General features: G+C 37.0%; 6 protein-coding genes across 6 annotated transcripts; 4 read left to right on the top strand and 2 right to left on the bottom strand.

The window, feature by feature from the left end:
* Window positions 1–126: 126 nt before the first annotated feature.
* On the top strand, window positions 127–1765 carry LOC106399732 (4-hydroxyphenylpyruvate dioxygenase-like). The gene is made up of 2 exons (XM_048743496.1): window positions 127–1391; window positions 1469–1765. Exons 1-2 carry the CDS (start codon window positions 235–237, stop codon window positions 1641–1643), a joined length of 1332 nt encoding a protein of 443 aa, XP_048599453.1. The 5' UTR covers window positions 127–234; the 3' UTR covers window positions 1644–1765.
* LOC106427052 (rRNA (cytosine-C(5))-methyltransferase NOP2C-like) lies at window positions 1665–5274 on the bottom strand. The gene is made up of 12 exons (XM_013867782.3): window positions 5069–5274; window positions 4524–4821; window positions 4221–4368; window positions 3954–4091; window positions 3773–3835; window positions 3577–3698; window positions 3158–3389; window positions 2761–2972; window positions 2375–2475; window positions 2158–2239; window positions 1986–2047; window positions 1665–1897 (listed from the first exon to the last, which is right to left on the bottom strand). Exons 1-12 carry the CDS (start codon window positions 5257–5259, stop codon window positions 1786–1788), a joined length of 1761 nt encoding a protein of 586 aa, XP_013723236.2. The 5' UTR covers window positions 5260–5274; the 3' UTR covers window positions 1665–1785.
* Window positions 5275–5495: 221 nt separating this feature from the next.
* On the top strand, window positions 5496–6520 carry BNAA10G04290D. Its single transcript, XM_013867787.3, has 2 exons — window positions 5496–6110; window positions 6191–6520. The coding sequence occupies exons 1-2, from the start codon at window positions 5856–5858 to the stop codon at window positions 6284–6286; spliced, it is 351 nt and encodes a 116-aa protein (XP_013723241.2). The 5' UTR covers window positions 5496–5855; the 3' UTR covers window positions 6287–6520.
* On the bottom strand, window positions 6435–7742 carry LOC106427055 (peroxisomal and mitochondrial division factor 2). Its single transcript, XM_013867785.3, has one exon. The coding sequence runs from the start codon at window positions 7522–7524 to the stop codon at window positions 6565–6567; it is 960 nt and encodes a 319-aa protein (XP_013723239.2). The 5' UTR covers window positions 7525–7742; the 3' UTR covers window positions 6435–6564.
* A 7005-nt stretch (window positions 7743–14747) lies between these two features.
* On the top strand, window positions 14748–17100 carry LOC106427032 (replication protein A 70 kDa DNA-binding subunit C-like). Its single transcript, XM_013867764.1, has 10 exons — window positions 14748–14894; window positions 14973–15237; window positions 15335–15431; window positions 15511–15635; window positions 15713–15797; window positions 15889–16042; window positions 16130–16320; window positions 16407–16530; window positions 16613–16807; window positions 16924–17100. Exons 1-10 carry the CDS (start codon window positions 14748–14750, stop codon window positions 17098–17100), a joined length of 1560 nt encoding a protein of 519 aa, XP_013723218.1.
* A 3479-nt stretch (window positions 17101–20579) lies between these two features.
* On the top strand, window positions 20580–22931 carry LOC125579280. Its single transcript, XM_048743265.1, has 8 exons — window positions 20580–20726; window positions 20805–21069; window positions 21167–21263; window positions 21720–21873; window positions 21961–22151; window positions 22238–22361; window positions 22444–22638; window positions 22755–22931. Exons 1-8 carry the CDS (start codon window positions 20580–20582, stop codon window positions 22929–22931), a joined length of 1350 nt encoding a protein of 449 aa, XP_048599222.1.
* Window positions 22932–24334: the final 1403 nt, after the last annotated feature.

Below are 24334 nucleotides of genomic sequence, written 5' to 3'. Positions count from 1 at the left end.
CTCATCCATATGGTTCGGATAACGTTCCATCATCGTGTGAAAATGGTACACGTGTGTTCTTCCACGTCCAACAATAGTCAACATCTGTGAGTTTTAAGACCAGAGATAACGTCTGATTAAACTGATATTAAAACAAAACAAAATCCTTTTATGTGTCCGTGTCCATAGCTCAACGAACCACTCACACAGTTCCGTAAGCAGAGTCTAGTTTCCATCAGAAGGTGAAAAACACCCATGGGGCACGAAAACGCAGCCGTTTCAGAGAACCAGCATCACGACGACGCTGCAGCTACCTCCGCGTCCCCGGGGTTTAAGCTCGTCGGATTCTCCAAGTTCGTGAGGAAGAATCCAAAGTCCGATAAGTTCAAAGTCAAGCGCTTCCACCACATCGAGTTCTGGTGCGGCGACGCCACCAACGTCGCACGCCGCTTCTCGTGGGGACTCGGCATGAGATTCTCCGCCAAATCCGATCTCTCCACCGGAAACATGGTTCACGCCTCCTACCTCCTCACCTCCGGCGACCTCCGATTCCTCTTCACCGCTCCCTACTCTCCATCTCTCTCCTCCGGCGAGATTCCACCGACAACTACAGCCTCCATCCCATCTTTCGACCACGTCACCTACCGCTCCTTCTTCTCTTCACACGGACTCGGAGTAAGAGCAGTCGCTGTTGAAGTAGAAGACGCAGAGGCAGCCTTCTCCATCAGTGTCTCAAACGGCGCCGTTCCTTCATCCCCTCCTATCGTCCTAAACGACGCCGTTACGATCGCTGAGGTTAAACTATACGGCGACGTCGTTCTCCGTTACGTTAGTTACAAAGTAGCAACCGTTTTCCTTCCAAGATTCGAAACTGTGGATGACACGTCGTCGTTTCCACTAGACTACGGTATACGCCGCCTCGACCACGCGGTTGGAAACGTCCCCGAGCTCGGTCCAGCGCTAACTTACCTCTCAAGGCTCACCGGCTTCCACCAGTTCGCGGAGTTCACAGCGGACGACGTGGGAACAGCCGAGAGCGGTTTGAACTCGGCGGTTCTGGCTAACAACGACGAGACGGTTCTTCTGCCGGTCAACGAGCCGGTTCACGGGACGAAGAGGAAGAGTCAGATCCAGACGTATCTGGAGCACAACGAAGGCGCGGGGGTGCAGCATCTGGCGCTGATGAGCGAAGACATATTCAGGACTCTGAGGGAGATGAGGAAGAGGAGCGGCGTTGGAGGGTTTGACTTCATGCCTTCTCCTCCGCCTACTTACTACAAGAATCTCAAGAACCGTGTGGGAGATGTGCTTAGCGAGGAGCAGATTGAGGAGTGTGAGGAGTTGGGGATTCTTGTGGATAGAGATGATCAAGGGACGTTGCTTCAGATCTTCACTAAGCCACTTGGTGACAGGTATATTACAAAACTTTAAATGTTTTCTCTTTATCAGGTTCTTCAGAAAGCTAAGAATCTGATCTCTTTGTGAATAGGCCGACTATATTTATAGAGATAATACAGAGGATAGGATGCATGAAGAAAGATGAGGAAGGGAGAGTTTACCAGAGTGGAGGATGTGGTGGCTTTGGCAAAGGCAACTTCTCTGAGCTCTTCAAGTCTATTGAAGAGTACGAGAAGACTCTTGAAGCTAAACAGCTTGTGGGGTGAAGAAGAAGAAGGAACCAATTCAAAAAAAGGATTGTAATTCATATGTAAAAACTTTGTATGTTGTTACAAATACCATCTCATTTAGAAAACTAGATCAATACAAATACAATGTCTTTGGATCAGGAATCAGTATTTTGAGATGTTAATCCTTGGGGCCGACGCTGAACTTAGCTATAAAGAACCCGATGGTATCGAGCTTAGATGACGGGTCGAACTTCTGAACCATTTCGTCTTCACCTGGTTTTAACCACTCCCTGCATAACATATCATACATGTTTTTTTTACGTTATGCTTTGCTGAATATAAATTAGATCACTCTCGTGCGTATAGATAGATACTTACTCGACATATCCGTCAGGGAACTCACATCGACCAACTAGACCAGGGCCTCCAATCCTAGGATGCTGCAACAAGACATCAACACACATGAGATACATTAGGACTAAGAACAAGATCATAATGCAACGTATGCCAAGATCCCAAACAGTTTCAACAGCGCATTTTAGATCCAAACCTGTGGTGCTAAAGAAAGAAATTTGTATTTGTCTAGAGCATAGCGAACCACTGCCTCGTTCTCACTAGGGTTAATTGTGCATCTAGCAAAATGAAAAACAATAATCCACAGGTAAGATTATAGTAACTCTCAATTACTCGAGACTGTGTCACTGCCTCATCTACATAGCTTGGATAACGCAAACTCAGAATTTAACGGATTATGTTTGCATACTTACGTTGAGTATACGAGAACTCCACCAACGCGAACCAATTGAACAGCCTGGTCAAACATTTTCCGCTGGTACCTTCCATGGTTTCTCAACGATATTACAGTCTCCTACAAGGAATAGCAGTTGCAAATCCATTCCACAAGTCAGCACACTCTGAACACTCTTACAAAAACACACACAGATTCTACTCCTAATTACTACAAACACTATTTTGAAACTTAACGTATAACAGTATTTATATTACTTCAAGAAGCTACTAGGACAAAATATTTTTGTCACATACAATTGATTTAAGCTAAGGCTATCCATATGTTGACACATACTAGGATAGTACACGTTGTTGACACAAGTAGAAGTTTATACAGACAGCTCAAGTTTTGAATTTATCTTACCAGTCCAGCGAAAAGACGAGGTCTCAAGCCAAGAGCAGAACAAGGAGCATCTAGAAGGACCCTATCAAAACTATTAGGCGGGAAACCTTTTGATTTGCCAGCCCTTCCGCCTTGGCTTTGACTTCTTCCGCGTCCATTTTTCAGCCTTCCCTTACTCTTCCTGATTTCAGATTGGCTAACTTTATCCCCTCCATTTGGCTGTTTAGTGCTGGCTAAAATATATATGGCGCTTTTCATTTATACACACATACTTAGGCACAAGAAAATGGAGTACAGATGCCAATTCAGTTATGTTCTGTGAAGAGGACATAACGATGCGAACCCAGAGACTAACATTTCGAAGAAAACAACTAAACCGAGCAAACAGTATGAGAGGGAGAGAAAGTAGCTTAATTACCATTTTCCTCGCACGATTTTTCAGCCTCAGATCTTCCAGAAGCATCAGATGCGATTCCCTCGTTTGATGATAATTCAGAATGGCTGGTCACAGAACCACTATTTTCACCGTTAACTGATGTTGTTGAATCACTGAGTGTGCTCGGAAGACAAACAGATTTTAGCGCGTCCAATTTACATGTTGTTATGCAAGTTAAGCCCATCTCAGCAGACAATCTCTGGACATCTAGCACCTATTTAAAAAAAAAAACAGTAGACGGATTAATTAAAGCAGGTAGTTTTGCAATCCCCTTTTGTTTTGTGCTTCTTAGCACTCAATGTAAACAGGTCAGCGAGTTAAAAACACCAATTGAAATCATATCTGTTTCAATAAATTATGTGAGGAATTCAAAAGGTTATGTAATAAAAAAGAAACTGTACTTTGTTATGAGATCTATCTGCTGCCACTATCTCTCCTTCATCATTCATAAGTATAGCTATTGCAGTAGTCTTCCCTCCCGGTGCTGCACACATATCTAATACTCTCTCCCCTCTCTGAGGATCTGGGCGACCAAGACAAAAGTTAAGCATAACTGAAGGTATAAGCATGGTGTAGACGAAAAATTAATTCGCTTACCAAGAGCATGAGCAGCAACAATACTTGGCAGGTTTTGAAGAAATATTTCTCCCTCGAGGACATCTAAGGAGCCAAAACGACAATGTGAGAACAATACCCCACGATGAGAAAAGATACTGAGAGTCCTAAACTGTTGTAAGCTGTAGTAGCTAGCAAACGTAGGACAAAAGATGAAGCTTACTATGAAAAGAAGGCAATCTGAAAACTCTGTTGTTCAAATCCACGGCAACTCCATGAGAAACACGAAACATGCCAGCTCTTGACAACATAGCTGTTCCCATGCCGATATATAGTCCACTGCGTTCACAATAGAAAGGATCTACAATAACAATCCGGCACATAGCAGCAATCAAAGACCTATTCTTCGGATTCAGTTATAGTGAAACAAAAGTCTTGGCAAACCATAGAATATGTGACCCAAGCAAAAAGGAATAATTGTGATGCTTGCCTGACGGTAGACCCTGAAGGGTGGTCCCACGAGTCATATTAACACTCCAGTCACCTTCATCGCCAGGTTGCTCCATAGCAACACAGACGGCAACTGCATCTCCTTTCTCAACATGGGCAGTGCAAGCAAGTACACCTGGGACATAGACCTACAACAAAAAAAATCCATAAGACAAATACAAATTATAATATAAGCTTAGATAACTATCAAACCTCTCAATCGAAAAACGTTAATCCCATCAGTATCATTTTAAACCCGAACCTAACCATTAAAAGGGCTTTACTGAGAGAAAATGGAGATTACCTGGGCTCCTCTAAGAACTGCTTCAGCACACTTCCTGCTCACAAGTACCTCCTTGGGAGGGTTATCAAGGCCAGAGCCATATTCAATTCTATGTGGACCTGAACCATTGACAAAAACAACATATTCCAAACCAGGAATCTGACACTTGGAGATGGGACTACTACTTCCATCGGATTGCAGCACAAGCTTCAAGCCATCCTCGGAGTCGTCGTTTAAGATATTCGTAAGCTTCTCAATAACCGCGGCACTTGTGGTTTGAACTGTGTTCACCCGAATGCAGGAGTAGGAAGATGGACGCCTAACATGGAATGGAACCAACAAATAATGTTGAATAGAAACAAAACGTAGCAACACACTAAACACTAAGGGTATGAATGAATGATCCGTATTGTCACCAAACATGTACATATAATAAGCTCAAAGGAATGGTTAGATGCACACAAGAACGTAAAGGAAAGCAAATCTAGGGAGTGAATAAGCTATAGGGGAAATACAGAAGCAGAACAATGATGCATCAAAAGAGGAATGATGGGAAAGGTAAGTACGTTAGAGCCTTTGAAATTCGAGCAAAGTGGTCAGGTCCGTAAGCTTTATTGAAGTAGTCTTCAACTTCAGGATCCCATCGCAACACTGGATCATAACTGTAACGCGACGAAGGATTCATCTCCATCAGGCTGAGAGCGAAGAAGCAGGGGAGAAGATGGTCGTGACTCGTGAGGAAGGAGGGTTTTAGCATGGATCGGGCTTTAATAGTTAATGGGCTTGAATTACTGGATTAAGCCCACTAAGCGTTACTCAGTTGTCTATCTATATGTTAGAGTAGCCCATTTGAACCTTTTAACATGCTTAAGGTTGTGCATCACCTAAGAGAATAGAAGATAAGAGAACAGAGGATATGTTGTGTTTCCTCAGTTAAGACTTTATTCAGTAACACCCTCCAAACTCAACTTATTGTGTTGGGTTATTACAAATCGTTTGCTTTACGCTCCAACCAAAACCTGCTTGGTTGGTATCTAGATTACATACCAAAACCTCAACCAAGCCTAAGAACCTAAACCTTAAATCTGAAAATGGTGTCTTATAAATAGTTAATAGTAGTTATCTTTTTCAAATGATGATCTCTTCTCCACACAAACAAAGCTAATCACAATTCTATATTAGTGTTTAAGATTAGATATAGCTAAGTCAGGTTTTAGGTTGTTGAAACAGCCGCGGCCAATTTGGACAGCTCAAATTTGGCTTCTTGTCTCTCAATCTTCTCCTCATTATAAATATCTCCCTCCTGCGTCTTAACGTTAACACCACTACAGAGGCAGAGGAGCAACAAACAAAATGTCTGACTCCATTTTGGAAAAGGCCACCTCTGCTCTCAGTGAAGCCGCCAAAACAGATGTCTTCAAGGATGCAGTGGACAATGTTGTCTCAAGAGGCATTGAAGGAGGCAAATCTCTGCTGCACAATTTGGAGGAGAAGAAAGGTGAAGTCTCCTCCAAGATCGTTGGAGCTGTTTCACAGTTTACCGGTGGTAGCGCTGACTTCTCAGCCACAACTGCAGACCGTGACTTACCAGTTTCAACAGACAATCAGGTTCGAATCAAAACACATATATTGGAACAAAATTAGATAGGTGAGAGAGAATCTTATGTTTGTTTCCATTACAATTGCAGCCACTCCTAGCGTCCAGAGAGACGGCAACGCCATGGTGGAAGAGCTGCTGTGAAATTCTAGATCTTCTCAAGGCATCCTCGTCATCATCTAACTAGATGAAGATCAACAACTAACAGAGACAGATCCCACCCAGTTTTTCAAATTGTGTTTTATATCCTTTCTTTCTAATTCCTCCGCTTAACCCTCTGGTTATTTTTTCAATCTCTATGATTGTTGCGTAGAGAACATTTGTAACGAAAGATGTAAACAAAACACACAATATAAAGTAAAACTACTAAGTTGTGAAACCAATCACATAACAAGAAAAGGTATTATCGTAAGAACCACTCCAAAAACAAAGAAATCAAACTTCCACAAAACTCTACCTCGAGAATTAAGCCTTCCTCGAGCGGTAAACGTAGAAGACAACAGCTGCTCCCGCCACAGCAACAACCGCAACAGCAGCCATAGCTCCACCAGAACCACCACTCACAGCCCCCGGCGACCACGACCTAACAACCTCTACGCCATTCACAGGCTCAACCATGTTCTTCAATCCACTAATCATCTTCTCAGACTCATCCATCTGTCTCTCCAGCTCCACAATCTCCGACTCCAAACCCGCCACTCTCTTCTCAGACTCCCTCAACGAATCCTCCACAACCTTCTTCTCCGTCCTCCACTTCTCCAGCTCTGCTTTCCCTTCAGCTACATTAGATTCCAAACTCTTCACCTTCTCCTTCAACTCATCAACCTCCTTCTCCTTGTTATCGACCCTATCCCTCATCTCCTCCTCCGCTCTCACCTTCTTGTTCCTCTCCTCCAACTCCTTGGCCTCCAAAGCACTAAGCTTTGCCTCCAACTCCTTCATCCTCCTCTCGTTCTCCTCCTTCGCACTCCTCAACTCATCAACCTCCTTCTCCAACTCCACAACCCCATCCCTCTTCTGAGAAATCTCTCCCCGGAGCTTCTCCGCCTCCTTCTCAGCCTCTTCCTTCTCAGCCTTAGCCGTAACCAGTTCTTGCTGAAGCCTCGCCTTTTCGGCCTCCAGCTCGGAGGATCTCTCAGCTATAGCCTCAAGAACCTTCTTCTCCTCCTCCGATTTGTCGATCTCCCTCTCCATCTCCCCAATCTTGCGCCTCGCCTTGGCTTCCGATCCTCTCAACTCCTCGATCTCCGCCGTCAGGGTCTCGATTCTCTTGCTGATTTCGCCGTTCTCCCTCGCGAGCTCCTGATTCCGAGACTCGAGCTCTCCGATCTTCTTGTTCGATTCCGCCGAGTCTCCACCGTCGTTATTTTGATCGGAATCGAAGAAACTGTCGTCCTCGCCGTTCAAGCTCCTTTCTTCCGCCATCGTAGGGAGAGAAAAGGATCGATAAAACCCTAGAGGTGCTCGTTGGAGGGATTATATACTATAGTGGAAGAAAAGGGGAAAGGAAAGTTTCGACCTTTTTTATGATTTGCTGAAAGTGAAGAGAGAAAAGGGGATAACAAACTTTCTGCGATTCGATGCAATTAGGGTTTCTCGCAAACCAATGATAACCGAACAAGTCTGATCTGTTTACCAATGGACGGCTTAAAAACGACGACGAATCGAACAAAGGTAAAGATAAAAAGTTTCCAACCACGTGCGCACCACTTTTGTTTTCTTTTTCTTCTCCTTTTTTGAGGGGTTCAGTAATCTCTATGATTATTTCAAAGTGTAAATTTTTTTATTGTTTCAGTGTAAGAATCTTTTTTTTTTGGGTCGGCAATGTAAGAATCTTCAACTGTAATTGTGGATGATCTTATTACAATCAATTAATTGCGATTTGATTAACCAAAAAAAAAGACACTCAAAAAAGTGTCAAATGCGATTTGATCACCCAAAATTTACCCAAATGCTTCAGTAAAACTGTAAAAGCTTTCATATGGGCTTATTAAGGCTTTAACAGAAAGGGCCCATAAATTTAGTTACGGGTCACGATGGAAATTATGAATGGGTCTCTACGGGTCACAACGGATATCAAATGATGATCTTGTTCATTCGTTGATGGGCTACATGAAAAATCCATGTATACAAATATACATAGGTGGGTCGCTACGATTTACATAAGTACATTTTATCTTCAAAGTGTATATGTAAAATATCGCTTCACTTCGACAACAATCTCTCAAACCTACTTAAATACGAAGCTGAAATCAAACCAAGCGAAACATTTTTTAATCAATCAACCAAACCAATATACACCATACCTAGCTAGAAGTCTTTTTGTGTGAACTTATCATCACTTGATAAAAATTATAACTAGTAAGTATTGTGTATGTTGTTGCATCCAGGCTAGATGCATCATATATACATGCTTCATCAGTGGAAACAGTACATCATTATGCCAGCAAGTTGTGTGAGATCAACTGATGAGAGGTGATGAATTTTGTTCATAAATAAATGTAAAACCGAAGTTTGGCATGTCGAATTATTATGTTAGAGGCCATTGATTTTGAAATAAATTGTTAGAATCAGGTTTATTATGGGCTTCCAACTTAAAACCAATTGGCAATTAGTGGATTGGCCCTAACCCTTTATATAGTAGTAGATTATTTCTTATATTTCCGATGTGGGATGTTTCTCATCAATACCCTCTCTCACGCTCAGACATCTAGGTCTGAAGCGTGGACAATGTGGGAATAACATCCACAGAGGATCCAACATCGGTGTAGTAGTAGTAGTTGTAGTAAATTAGGTCAAATGATCTTATTGCTCTGATACCATGTTAGAATCGGGTTTATTATGGGCTTCCAACTTAAAACCAATTGGCAATTAGTGGATTGGCCCTAATCCTTTATATAGTAGTAGATTATTTCTTATATTTCCTATGTGGGATGTTTCTCATCAATATAAATAATACATTTCACTATGGGACGTTTTCTTTCTGTGGTATATCTACAATTTTAATTAATGAGCTCATCCACTAGTACAAATTTCACTTATTATGTCTGGAAAAATAGTTATGCATGGTTCTGATTCCTTCAGTAAAATATCCCGAATTTTACAAGAAAATATCAGTGACAAGAGCCGTTGTGATATTCCTTCAATTAATTTCCCATTTAAAATACGTACCCGAACTAATATTAAAACCCGATATATCTTAATAATGATCTAATGATTAGCATAATTTTCTTGTTAGAAACTGATTGTTCAAAGTTAGGTAACATATTCAAAATCGACAATAGCATTGTTATCTTTGGTATGATGGGTTGTTAAATGTTATAAATTGTGTGGTGGTTGTGGAAAGTTGTATGTTTGAAGCCAAAAGCATAAAATGTATGATAACTACGTAAAAACCCCAAAATTAATTAAATGAAAAAAATGGTTTGGGTAACGTACTTTAAGCAAAACATTCAACGAAATCGGCGTGCCCTTAACTACCTCACCAATTATAATATTTTCCGCAACATATGCATGCACGTTTCTCATCTATTAGATTCTTTGTTGAATGTATTAATTTTATTTCTTCTAGGAAAAAATAAATAAAAATAAAATAGATAACTGGAATTTGGACCATAAAAAGGTATAGTCAACATGCATTCTCTCGTTAGTCACCTACCTGACCAGTATCACTAACATTGCCGCGTTATGTTTGAGTAGGTAACTCTGTTTGTTCTCTTTGTATTGGGCGGCAAATTTTCGAAAAGTCATTTCTCAGAACTGAGGGATTAAATTTTAAGTGGTGCCATTATGAGTTTAAGAGACTAGAACGTGAAAGTGAAACCAGTGGGTGCAATGTGAAGTTATTACAACTTGAACTACCAATTACAGAATTACTTGAGAAAAGCAGCTTGCAACATTTTTTCTGAATTTTTTTTTTTTTTCTGAAGAGCAGGAAAAAACCCTTCTCTCTCCTTTCTTTTCCTCTCTTTCATCTCTAGCCGCCGTAACCCTAATTTTCCTCGCTGCTCCGGCGTCCGGAGGTCCTGACTCCGGTCTGGGCTCGCGTTAGCTCCGGCGCCGGAGACTCTCTCTCCCCTTTGCCTCAGTTTTCGTTTTGCTTCTCTTCCTCTCATCTCTTCGTCAGTCGGCTTGTTGCAGACCCTGGTTTCTGCCTCGCTTCTGGAACCCTAAAGCTTCCCGGGGAGTGATAGATCTGGCAGGAGGGGTTGGTCTCTGGTGTCTCGACGAGGCGGCGAGGGGTGGGTTGGCGAAAGGAGTCGGCTTTTAAGGTGAGGCTTGGCTAGATCTCGTTTTCTCTTTGTAGATCTGACTAATGTCTCGGCGGTTTGTGGCACGTGAGGGCTCTTGCTGGACTCTCTCCTCTGTTCTTCATGTACTATTGCGTCTGTTGTTGCGTTGTGGAGTGGTTCGTCGGATCTCCGCTGGACGATCCTTGGTGTCTTGTCTCGTCCTTCGGTTTAGCCGGCTTCAATGGAGGCAGCAGTTTGGGCTGCTGGTGCGTGCTCAGTCAGCCTGGTGGTCGTGTGGCTGCGGTTTGTCTGAGGTCTCGGCGTATGGAGCTTATGAGTCGTCGGCTGTTCTGTTGTCTATGGCAGTTTCAGCCTCGTCTGTTTGTCTGGCTTCTCTCTTTCGCAAGGTCAAGGTGGTCGAGTCAGTCGCGGTGGCTCGATTTTTCCGTGTTTGCTCAGCCGTCTTTGTCTCGTCTCTCCAACGTGGCGTAGCGGCTCAGCGCTAAGAAGACCGGGTCGGGTTCTCTTGCTCGGGCTAGGGCGTCGGTTCAGGGCTTCAATTTGGTCAGTTGGGGCTCTCCCGGCGAGGAGGCCTAGTGGGATATTAGCCATCTCAGTGCTCAGTCGGCCATTTGGTCTTTTGAGCAGGTTGATGTTTCGATTCTTTTGCAGGACATGGAGCTTTGGTTCTTGATGGTGCTTCGCCGCAGCCTGCTTTTCTCGGGTTGTTCGGCGTTAGGTGGTTACTCCCTTCGCGTTGTTCAATCCTACCGGTAGATCTTCGTGGATGCAGTGCTTGCTTTGGGTATGCTTCTTCTCCCCTATATCTATCCGGTTTGTGCTTAACGATCAATGGAGAGCTAAAGCTCGAAGAAACTGTCTAACTCCAGCTATTCCGGAGGTGTCGTAGGAGTTCCGGTAACCGAGGAAACGAGGTGAACGCCACCCTCTTGCGGATTACATCGATGGTTGAGAACGGGGTTGGATAGTTTAGGAATTTAGAAATCGGCTAGCGGAACGCGCCGGTGCGGTGGTTGAGTGAAGCTAGTAGGTGTATTTTGACTTAAACCATTTTGGTGAAAACGAGCTTGTAATCGAAATTGAATGCCCGATTTAGGGATGATAAATAAAAGTAAATATTAAAAAAAAAAAACATTTTTTCTGAAAAAAATAAAATTTTACAAAATTTATTTTTTCTGCTGATTTCACTGGGTCAACTGCCACCCCTCCATTGCAGCTAGGCCCGCCCTCGGTTTTAACATATACAGTTTGAACGAGTAGCTAGTTGGTCACACGTTCGGACACTGTTGTTATATTTATTTGAACAGCTCTTTGAGCTTTGTTGGGTTACTAAGTGGTATTGATTAATTTCTATATATGTTTTTGGTTCATGCATGCCACACCTTGTGTTCCATTTGGCTGTGTTGAAGACCAGTGCATTCTTTCAATTGTGACAAAATATATCAATATCGGCTCATTAACAAGCCCGATCTAGAAAGAGCTGCATAGATAACACAGAAATATCAGCCAGAAAACGAATTTTGTTAAATTCTAGTCTTTAAATTTTGAATTTCGGAAATATGGTACAAACCAACTGAGTTGTCTAATTTGGATCTTTGATTGTTGTAATTGTAAGATACCAATACAATTTTATTTTAGGAGGATTTGCCAAATATGACTCAAAACTTGACTTAAATTGTAAAAATATATTCAAATTTGAATCAAATGCAAAACTAACTTAAAAGTTTTTGTGGAATTACAGTCAATCTCTTGTGACCAAACAAAAAAATATAAGCTATTTTTATGAATATATCCCCAGTAAGTTGTCTGAGTCGTCTGAGATGTTAGAAGTCGTCTGGTGTAGTTGATCTTAAAAATAATTTTTTAAATTTTTAAAAAATATTTTGACAAATGAAAAATTAAAATTATGTAATTATAAACAGTTTTAAGTAATGTAAATTAAAATATAATAAAATTGAATAGTTTGCAGTATAGATGAGTGGAAGTAGTTAATCATGATATTCTTTGGTTTTATGGTTCGATAACATATATTGTAGTATTGTATGTATTCTTAGGGTTAGATTTTGGAAAGCTTGAATGTTTTTTTGAAAAACTAAATTTTTACCTATGAGTATTTATTTTTGTGTATAGTAAACACTTTTAAAATTTAATTTGATTTTATGAAGTGTTTAGTTAGTTAATTAAGTTTAGGGTTATGTTTAGTTAACCTCTGCATTGACCATGCATGTAAGTCGTCTGCAGCCAGAAGACTTACCTCTAAGTCGTTTTGACAAACAAATCTGGAAAAAATCTCAATTTCATAGTTTCAATCAGTGAGATAACTTGTTTAGCACACATAAGTCTTTTCCAAGCACACATAAGTCTTTTCCAAGCACCCATAATCTTAAACAAAAGTGATCCACCCAGAATCACAAGCTTTAATGGTTCTATAAACCATAAAAATTTTAGAATTAAAATCTTGAGATTTTTTTGGATGAATATAGAGAGAAAATGAAAGAAATGTTGTTTTTAATTAGTTGATAAAAATTGAGAAAGAAGAAGTGTAAATCGATTTGAAGTGCGTTAAGAACTTCAAATTAGTTGTTCATAGTGGTTGATGTATTGATAACAATGACAATCTTGTAAATACATGAAGATGATGAGATTGAGAGAATAAAAATGTCATTCGAAAAGAAAAAAAGAAAGCTAATGGTATTTTTCGTAAATAATGTAAACTTGTAGGGTGAATAAGATAAAAAAGAAAAATTCAAAAAAAAACATATGTTAGTTTTGTGGTTGATTTCATGTTTTTGAGTCAATTTTGCAAAAACAGTTTTATTTTATTAGAAAAAGAAGACGACACATGCAAAGATGGGTGGAGATGACATTTGTCTTTAATTATTGTTAGATATGAATCTAAGCAACATATTATAAGATATAAACGATAATATAAATTCAGTGAGATTATAAGATATAAACCATAATATAAATTCAGTGAGATTTTAAATTAGTTTATCCTAAGTTTGCTTAGTTTTTCCGGGTGAAGCGCTTGACGATAACATGCATGATCTTTTTCATCTACACGTTATTATATTACCGGTACAGAACGTCTGTGCATGTCTTCAATACTCAATGGCGTTGACTATACGTAAATGTAGCTGAGCATGAGCCATACACATTCAACCTCAGCTATAGGGTTTTAAGACATAAGTGGTAAACTACAGCAGCAAAAATCGTGAAACTTTCATTGGCTAAGGTTATATATTATTTATTTTGTAAATATTACAGTATAAATTTGTGACTACTGATAAAGTCTTCTAATTAGTCGAACTGTTTATAATAGATTGAAGATCAAGACGTTTTGCCACCTGAGATTGTGGAGATAGTTGGCAAAACTTATGGATTTGGGTTTTCAGATGATGACAATAATATGATTGGTGGTGCTGATGTTTCCACAGCCATGAAAGTTTGGAATCTTAATGATATAATGTGGAAGAGAATTAAGTCACTCCACCAGATGTCAACTTATTCAAGGAAGAAGCAATGCACCAATGACGAAGGCGACAAGAATAAAAGTGGCTGATATAATTTATACTCTATTATACTTTTCTCTGTGTTTTTTGTCTTCAGATTTATTTTGTGAAAGGTTTTTACTTCTCAGTGCTTTGTGATTTATTATTATTTTTTGTTGCTTTTAAATTTATCTACTTCATTTTTATAATAAAAAATATCTTACGGATATGTTAACGTAGTTATGACTATACATTTTAGTTTAAATCGTTCGACATATATAACATATGCAGCATGCAGCCCTCATTTTCCTAACTATCCATAATCAGTTTCATTCTTAATGCAGTTGTATTATGTAAAATTTAATGTTGATCAGTTTATCTTTTTTTATATATCATAATACATGCCATATGCGAAATCCCTATTTTATATTATTGTATTGCTTATATAATCAATGTAACAGAAAACAATTCGTTATAATAATGTTATGCATCAACACTTTTGATAACAATGAATTATTAATAGTCTTTCAAATCTTATTTTTTTATGTTGGAACATATAACTACGGATAATATTTGTACTTTCATATTTAATAATTTTTTAAAATACACAAACAGAACACCACAAATCTGTTTATCTAACCGCATATATTCCCTAACTGTATACAGTTACGAATATCTTAACTAAAATATCTACTATAGCATATTCGAAAAGAGGATATTCCATTACTTGAATAAACAGGATGTTCTTAAGCATATCATTTTACTAAACTAACGTCCTATATCCTCTCTACCTGCATTCACTTGGAGTTCCTAGATCCACGACTTTAATTGTGTATATATACTGCGTTCTGTAATCTAATCAAACCCATCACTTGAAGCAAAGAAAACAAACCCATCTCATAAGATGTCTTCAAAGCAGAAAATAGTTTACCTTGATGAGATTCGTCCATGGAAGACAGCCTGGTTGATCGAAGCCAAGATTCTGCACACGTGGAAACCATCCAATGCCAGCTTTGGTGAGAGTTTGGAAATCGTCATGTCAGACAAAAAGGTAAGATAAACATTGAAAACTGTCAAATATATTTTTATTAGATGTAAAGCGCTAATCACTTAATATGTATTCTCGCAGGGGACCAAGATTCATGCTACATGTAAGAAAAACTATCTGCAGTCTCTGGGGGAACAATGTAAAGTTGGCGAATGGAAAACACTATACAACTTTCAAGTGAGTGCAACCGGCAAACATTACAGACCAACGCAGCATATGTATAAGATCACTTTCATCAATCAGACGGTTATTAAACCCTCTGAGTTCCAAAACGATGACATGTTTCTTTCTTTGGCAACATTTGATTCCATTATGAGTGGAAAGTTAGATAACGATATCTTAATAGGTAATTTTTGTCTTATACTTATTGGAAACATACCAGTTGATCGTAGAATTATATAAAACATAACAGTTGATCGTCTTATATTTTATTTTCTACCTAGACATTATTGGACAAGCTATTGAAGTTGGTGAGATTCGAACTCTCCAATGTGGTGGAAAGGAGAAAAAAAAGATTGAATTCCAGCTAAGAGACGTCAGGTTAAATTTTCCAACTAAAGTTTTATTAAGTTAAATATTTATGGATCATGAATCGACTATGACAATAAATGTTTTTTAGTGATGAACGCATACCATGTTGTTTGTGGGGAAAGTTTGCTGAGGATATGGAATCTCATAGAGAGGAAGCACAATTTGGAGTTGTTGTTTGTCTCATCCGATTCGCTAAAATTGGGGCCTTTCGAGGTAATATAATGAGTTTTACATAAAAAAAAATTTGAAATTAAAAAAATTATGCGTCCCTAAAGTTTCTCCTATTTTAGGTAACCTCCAAATCTCAAACGGGTATGATTCTTCACAATTGGTTTTCAATCCTAACATAAAAGAAGCAGAGGAAATAAGAGAAGCGTATGATTTGCAATCTCATTTAACTATTATATATATTTTAAATAATTTTTTTATTATTTTGTATTCTAACTCCAATATTATGGGACTGTAGTTACAAATTCCATGACGATTCTTTGAGCATTGTTGAAACAAGTGAAGAAGGCAAAGATATTGTATCTCAAGCCAACAATGGGACCAGACAGAAATTAACTGGATGGGAAACAGTTGAGGTTAAAACCATATCTGAGATATTGAATTTCACACAGGTTTACATTCTCCCGTGTAATCCATTATTTTTTACGTCTGTTTTTGAATCTAATTAGTTTAATGAATGATATGTTCAATTTTATCAGGTTGATAAGTGCAAGGTTGTTGCTACAATCTATGCCATAGATACTGATTATGCATGGTATTATTTTGGATGTGATTTGTGTCAAACCAGGACTTATAAAGTCCCCGCTGAAGATATAAATCCTTCCATCGTAACCAAGCCTTTGTTTTGGTGTGAAAAATGCAATAAGAATGTGATGAATGTTAAACCAAGGTAAGTTTTTTGTCTTTTTAACGTTATCTAATGAACAATGATTAAGATTGCTTAATCTAATTTTGTTATTGTGATTTTAATATTAGATATAAGCTCCATCTCGTGGCTAAGGATGATACAGCTAAAGCAAAATTTGTACTTCTTGATTGGGTTGCATGGCCAGTTATAGGAGTAAAGGCTGAAAAAATTCTCAATGGTTCTTTGGATGAGGTATTTTACTGCCATTAATTCACTTATATATGTTATTGAATTTGTCTAATTTTACCAAAAGATTTTTTTTAATTTGATTTAGGTTGAAGATCCTGAGATGTTGCCTGACTGTATTAATGAAATTGTGGGGAAGACTTATAATTTTGGGGTTACCATCGAAAAAGGATCTGAGACTTTTAAGGTACTTAAAGTCTGGTCAGTTTACAACACACTCATGGTTGATTCCCAATCGGAATCTATTTCTGGAAAGGGAATAACAGCAAACTCAGCATCAGAGGTATTTATCGATTTTATTGATCTGTTTTGTATGCAGTAGTTTAATTCATATTGGTTCATAACTTTGCACATTGGTATTATTTGAACTTATACACCAAAAATATGTATACTTTCTAGGTGTCTCTATTGACTTACAGTGATGAAAGCTCAAGCAAGATGGCAACTCCTTCAAAGCGATCAGTGGACGACATTGTTGATATTCCAGATAACACCTCGACTTCAAAGATGCGCCATGTCAAAAGTATCAAGATTGAGAAGATGAGCAGTGATGAGCTAGCCTTAAGGAAGAACTAAACTCAGCGCTCTGTAGTTCAACCACTTTGTTATTGGTGTTTTTTAGAATTTTTAATAAGTGTTTACATACACACTTTGTCGTTATGCTTTATTTTTTAGGCTTGATGTTTTCAAATCATTATTGTTTTTTTCATATTGGTTCATAATAAATAATTGGTTTTTTTTGTATCTTAAGCATTATGATTAGAATAACATAATTCAAACTAACGTTTGAATGTTATATATACACATTTTTCAGTGACAAAAATCCTGTGCGCATAGTATACTATTCCATCGGTTTCTAAAAGATCCATATTCTAGTTTTTTCACACATTTTAGTAAAATACATTAAATTTGCATAATTTTTTGTGTTTATCTTTTTCACAATTTTAAACCAATAAAAAATTAATTAGTATAATTAAATTTTTGAAGTTTGCAATTAGTTAATAAAACATGCATTAACAATATAAAAAAATGATTTTTTTAGAAACAAATTTTTTTTCTAGAATATGTATTTTAAGAAACGGAGGGAGTAGTAAATACCATACTGATTTTGGAGTATATGTAGTTAATGAAAGTAAGAACAGCGGTGATATTATATTCATAAGTAGAAAGAATCAAAGTCGAGACAGTCCAAAGCAAATGCCAAAATAGGATAAACACATTGAAGAGGAAAGGACCGATGTTGACTTTCTAGAAGTTTAAATAATGTCAACACGTGTATGCGTAAACGATTACGAGTCTTTTCTCTCTTTGATGACGATGTTATCCACTTTTATGATTTAGATAACTTTGACGAATTAACATCCAGTTATGTCATGTGACTACTTCAGTACTTCTCCGTCGATACAGATTTTTAGGTTTTGATGCGTATAACTAACGAACATACAAGCAGATTTAGTTGATGCGTAAATTTAACAAACCAGTATATGTACAAGCAACTCATGACGTATATTTAAGATGTCCTTGTCATTCTATCTATTTGTATGTTTATTCTTTTTTTACATGAATATATCGTTTCATATAAATAAATTGTTACGTACCATATATACTACCACGTACCAGCTTATGTATGCTTCTTCTTTTCTTCCATTCCTACGTGACTTCTTCTTCTTCTCTTCTTTTCTTCCATTTCTATTATAAAATAAACTTTCCATTGTAACAGGTATAAATATAGAGTCTAGAAACGACCTAACGAGGAAGAAACCTAAAAGTGTAGAAAAGGAATAATGGCATAGGAGGATATAGTATAATTACGAGGAAGATATTTGACCGGGTGCATCAAAATGTCAAAGGAAAAGTGGAGAGTCAGTAGAATGAAAGCTAGCAACAGAGAGAGAGAGAGAGATAGAGACTCACACGAGAACACATTTTAAAATGGTCCAGGCCTTTTAGTGAATGTTCACAACACGTTTAATCAACTCTTCCTTTCTTCGCGCTTCTCTATGTTTCGTCAACTAAATTTACATTTATTGTTTGACTTTTTCGTCCTTCTATAGATGTCGACAATTTTTTTATCGATAAGTATCATAAATATGGAATTAGGCAAGATATCGATTAAGATTCCAAAGGCTGTCCCGATGCACATGTAGCCAAACCTACATTAAATTGTGGCTAGAGCGAAATATTAGAAAGAGTCGCAGTGTAATGTTAGAGTAAATGATACTGTATGGTTGCCGATGGAGTGCACTGGTGAGATGTGTTTAATACAGAATTCATCTAACTTGAATTATCGTATTGATGTCTTCATCAGTAAGTTTGGTCCAGTGAAAGTAATTAGACTTGAAACACCCGTCCCTCCCCATTTCCAACCGGGGTTCCAGGGCGCGGAGTTTAGGACACACATGTCTACTTTTCCGACATCTCCGTGTGTCCCGTTTCTGGTCCCACGAGTTTCAGGTGCATTTCCTTCCTTACCGTCGGCATTTCCACTTATAGTTCTGCAAGAATGGAAGAGGGAAAAGAGGGGTGAGTATTAATACTCAGTGAAGCGATTCTAGACCAGTCTCCCCCATGAGCTTTTATACTGCTCAATGCGAAACGAGAACCGACTAGTCGCTACACACATTTCTTAACCAACTATTAAAGTTCATTTCACAAAAAAAAACAAGCAGTGCAATGAACTCAGTCATCGCTCAATTCACACAATTCGGTTTATTATTTAAGACTCCATTCATCCTATAACTCTAGGACCTACACAGCTCAAGCGGACCAACCGAACGTTGGATTTGCTTGTGCAGGATCAGACTGGTGAGTCTAAATTCACACTTCTGGACTCAGAAGCAAAACTTATTGTGAAAACTACAGCAGCAAAAATCGTGAAACTTTCATTGGCTAAGGTTATATATTATTTATTTTGTAAATATTACAGTATAAATTTGTGACTACTGATAAAGTCTTCTAATTAGTCGAACTGTTTATAATAGATTGAAGATCAAGACGTTTTGCCACCTGAGATTGTGGAGATAGTTGGCAAAACTTATGGATTTGGGTTTTCAGATGATGACAATAATATGATTGGTGGTGCTGATGTTTCCACAGCCATGAAAGTTTGGAATCTTAATGATATAATGTGGAAGAGAATTAAGTCACTCCACCAGATGTCAACTTATTCAAGGAAGAAGCAATGCACCAATGACGAAGGCGACAAGAATAAAAGTGGCTGATATAATTTATACTCTATTATACTTTTCTCTGTGTTTTTTGTCTTCAGATTTATTTTGTGAAAGGTTTTTACTTCTCAGTGCTTTGTGATTTATTATTATTTTTTGTTGCTTTTAAATTTATCTACTTCATTTTTATAATAAAAAATATCTTACGGATATGTTAACGTAGTTATGACTATACATTTTAGTTTAAATCGTTCGACATATATAACATATGCAGCATGCAGCCCTCATTTTCCTAACTATCCATAATCAGTTTCATTCTTAATGCAGTTGTATTATGTAAAATTTAATGTTGATCAGTTTATCTTTTTTTTATATATCATAATACATGCCATATGCGAAATCCCTATTTTATATTATTGTATTGCTTATATAATCAATGTAACAGAAAACAATTCGTTATAATAATGTTATGCATCAACACTTTTGATAACAATGAATTATTAATAGTCTTTCAAATCTTATTTTTTTATGTTGGAACATATAACTACGGATAATATTTGTACTTTCATATTTAATAATTTTTTAAAATACACAAACAGAACACCACAAATCTGTTTATCTAACCGCATATATTCCCTAACTGTATACAGTTACGAATATCTTAACTAAAATATCTACTATAGCATATTCGAAAAGAGGATATTCCATTACTTGAATAAACAGGATGTTCTTAAGCATATCATTTTACTAAACTAACGTCCTATATCCTCTCTACCTGCATTCACTTGGAGTTCCTAGATCCACGACTTTAATTGTGTATATATACTGCGTTCTGTAATCTAATCAAACCCATCACTTGAAGCAAAGAAAACAAACCCATCTCATAAGATGTCTTCAAAGCAGAAAATAGTTTACCTTGATGAGATTCGTCCATGGAAGACAGCCTGGTTGATCGAAGCCAAGATTCTGCACACGTGGAAACCATCCAATGCCAGCTTTGGTGAGAGTTTGGAAATCGTCATGTCAGACAAAAAGGTAAGATAAACATTGAAAACTGTCAAATATATTTTTATTAGATGTAAAGCGCTAATCACTTAATATGTATTCTCGCAGGGGACCAAGATTCATGCTACATGTAAGAAAAACTATCTGCAGTCTCTGGGGGAACAATGTAAAGTTGGCGAATGGAAAACACTATACAACTTTCAAGTGAGTGCAACCGGCAAACATTACAGACCAACGCAGCATATGTATAAGATCACTTTCATCAATCAGACGGTTATTAAACCCTCTGAGTTCCAAAACGATGACATGTTTCTTTCTTTGGCAACATTTGATTCCATTATGAGTGGAAAGTTAGATAACGATATCTTAATAGGTAATTTTTGTCTTATACTTATTGGAAACATACCAGTTGATCGTAGAATTATATAAAACATAACAGTTGATCGTCTTATATTTTATTTTCTACCTAGACATTATTGGACAAGCTATTGAAGTTGGTGAGATTCGAACTCTCCAATGTGGTGGAAAGGAGAAAAAAAAGATTGAATTCCAGCTAAGAGACGTCAGGTTAAATTTTCCAACTAAAGTTTTATTAAGTTAAATATTTATGGATCATGAATCGACTATGACAATAAATGTTTTTTAGTGATGAACGCATACCATGTTGTTTGTGGGGAAAGTTTGCTGAGGATATGGAATCTCATAGAGAGGAAGCACAATTTGGAGTTGTTGTTTGTCTCATCCGATTCGCTAAAATTGGGGCCTTTCGAGGTAATATAATGAGTTTTACATAAAAAAAAATTTGAAATTAAAAAAATTATGCGTCCCTAAAGTTTCTCCTATTTTAGGTAACCTCCAAATCTCAAACGGGTATGATTCTTCACAATTGGTTTTCAATCCTAACATAAAAGAAGCAGAGGAAATAAGAGAAGCATATGATTTGCAATCTCATTTAACTATTATATATATTTTAAATAATTTTTTATTATTTTGTATTCTAACTCCAATATTATGGGACTGTAGTTACAAATTCCATGACGATTCTTTGAGCATTGTTGAAACAAGTGAAGAAGGCAAAGATATTGTATCTCAAGCCAACAATGGGACCAGACAGAAATTAACTGGATGGGAAACAGTTGAGGTTAAAACCATATCTGAGATATTGAATTTCACACAGGTTTACATTCTCCCGTGTAATCCATTATTTTTTACGTCTGTTTTTGAATCTAATTAGTTTAATGAATGATATGTTCAATTTTATCAGGTTGATAAGTGCAAGGTTGTTGCTACAATCTATGCCATAGATACTGATTATGCATGGTATTATTTTGGATGTGATTTGTGTCAAACCAGGACTTATAAAGTCCCCGCTGAAGATATAAATCCTTCCATCGTAACCAAGCCTTTGTTTTGGTGTGAAAAATGCAATAAGAATGTGATGAATGTTAAACCAAGGTAAGTTTTTTGTCTTTTTAACGTTATCTAATGAACAATGATTAAGATTGCTTAATCTAATTTTGTTATTGTGATTTTAATATTAGATATAAGCTCCATCTCGTGGCTAAGGATGATACAGCTAAAGCAAAATTTGTACTTCTTGATTGGGTTGCATGGCCAGTTATAGGAGTAAAGGCTGAAAAAATTCTCAATGGTTCTTTGGATGAGGTATTTTACTGCCATTAATTCACTTATATATGTTATTGAATTTGTCTAATTTTACCAAAAGATTTTTTTTAATTTGATTTAGGTTGAAGATCCTGAGATGTTGCCTGACTGTATTAATGAAATTGTGGGGAAGACTTATAATTTTGGGGTTACCATCGAAAAAGGATCTGAGACTTTTAAGGTACTTAAAGTCTGGTCAGTTTACAACACACTCATGGTTGATTCCCAATCGGAATCTATTTCTGGAAAGGGAATAACAGCAAACTCAGCATCAGAGGTATTTATCGATTTTATTGATCTGTTTTGTATGCAGTAGTTTAATTCATATTGGTTCATAACTTTGCACATTGGTATTATTTGAACTTATACACCAAAAATATGTATACTTTCTAGGTGTCTCTATTGACTTACAGTGATGAAAGCTCAAGCAAGATGGCAACTCCTTCAAAGCGATCAGTGGACGACATTGTTGATATTCCAGATAACACCTCGACTTCAAAGATGCGCCATGTCAAAAGTATCAAGATTGAGAAGATGAGCAGTGATGAGCTAGCCTTAAGGAAGAACTAAACTCAGCGCTCTGTAGTTCAACCACTTTGTTATTGGTGTTTTTTAGAATTTTTAATAAGTGTTTACATACACACTTTGTCGTTATGCTTTATTTTTTAGGCTTGATGTTTTCAAATCATTATTGTTTTTTTCATATTGGTTCATAATAAATAATTGGTTTTTTTTGTATCTTAAGCATTATGATTAGAATAACATAATTCAAACTAACGTTTGAATGTTATATATACACATTTTTCAGTGACAAAAATCCTGTGCGCATAGTATACTATTCCATCGGTTTCTAAAAGATCCATATTCTAGTTTTTTCACACATTTTAGTAAAATACATTAAATTTGCATAATTTTTTGTGTTTATCTTTTTCACAATTTTAAACCAATAAAAAATTAATTAGTATAATTAAATTTTTTGAAGTTTGCAATTAGTTAATAAAACATGCATTAACAATATAAAAAAATGATTTTTTTAGAAACAAATTTTTTTTCTAGAATATGTATTTTAAGAAACGGAGGGAGTAGTAAATACCATACTGATTTTGGAGTATATGTAGTTAATGAAAGTAAGAACAGCGGTGATATTATATTCATAAGTAGAAAGAATCAAAGTCGAGACAGTCCAAAGCAAATGCCAAAATAGGATAAACACATTGAAGAGGAAAGGACCGATGTTGACTTTCTAGAAGTTTAAATAATGTCAACACGTGTATGCGTAAACGATTACGAGTCTTTTCTCTCTTTGATGACGATGTTATCCACTTTTATGATTTAGATAACTTTGACGAATTAACATCCAGTTATGTCATGTGACTACTTCAGTACTTCTCCGTCGATACAGATTTTTAGGTTTTGATGCGTATAACTAACGAACATACAAGCAGATTTAGTTGATGCGTAAATTTAACAAACCAGTATATGTACAAGCAACTCATGACGTATATTTAAGATGTCCTTGTCATTCTATCTATTTGTATGTTTATTCTTTTTTTACATGAATATATCGTTTCATATAAATAAATTGTTACGTACCATATATACTACCACGTACCAGCTTATGTATGCTTCTTCTTTTCTTCCATTCCTACGTGACTTCTTCTTCTTCTCTTCTTTTCTTCCATTTCTATTATAAAATAAACTTTCCATTGTAACAGGTATAAATATAGAGTCTAGAAACGACCTAACGAGGAAGAAACCTAAAAGTGTAGAAAAGGAATAATGGCATAGGAGGATATAGTATAATTACGAGGAAGATATTTGACCGGGTGCATCAAAATGTCAAAGGAAAAGTGGAGAGTCAGTAGAATGAAAGCTAGCAACAGAGAGAGAGAGAGAGATAGAGACTCACACGAGAACACATTTTAAAATGGTCCAGGCCTTTTAGTGAATGTTCACAACACGTTTAATCAACT

Source organism: Brassica napus, chromosome A10 (assembly GCF_020379485.1).
Source record: "Brassica napus cultivar Da-Ae chromosome A10, Da-Ae, whole genome shotgun sequence".
Lineage (NCBI taxonomy): Eukaryota > Viridiplantae > Streptophyta > Magnoliopsida > Brassicales > Brassicaceae > Brassica > Brassica napus.
The sequence above is the reverse complement of the archived record's forward strand: the minus strand, read 5'-3'. Positions and strand labels throughout refer to the sequence as shown.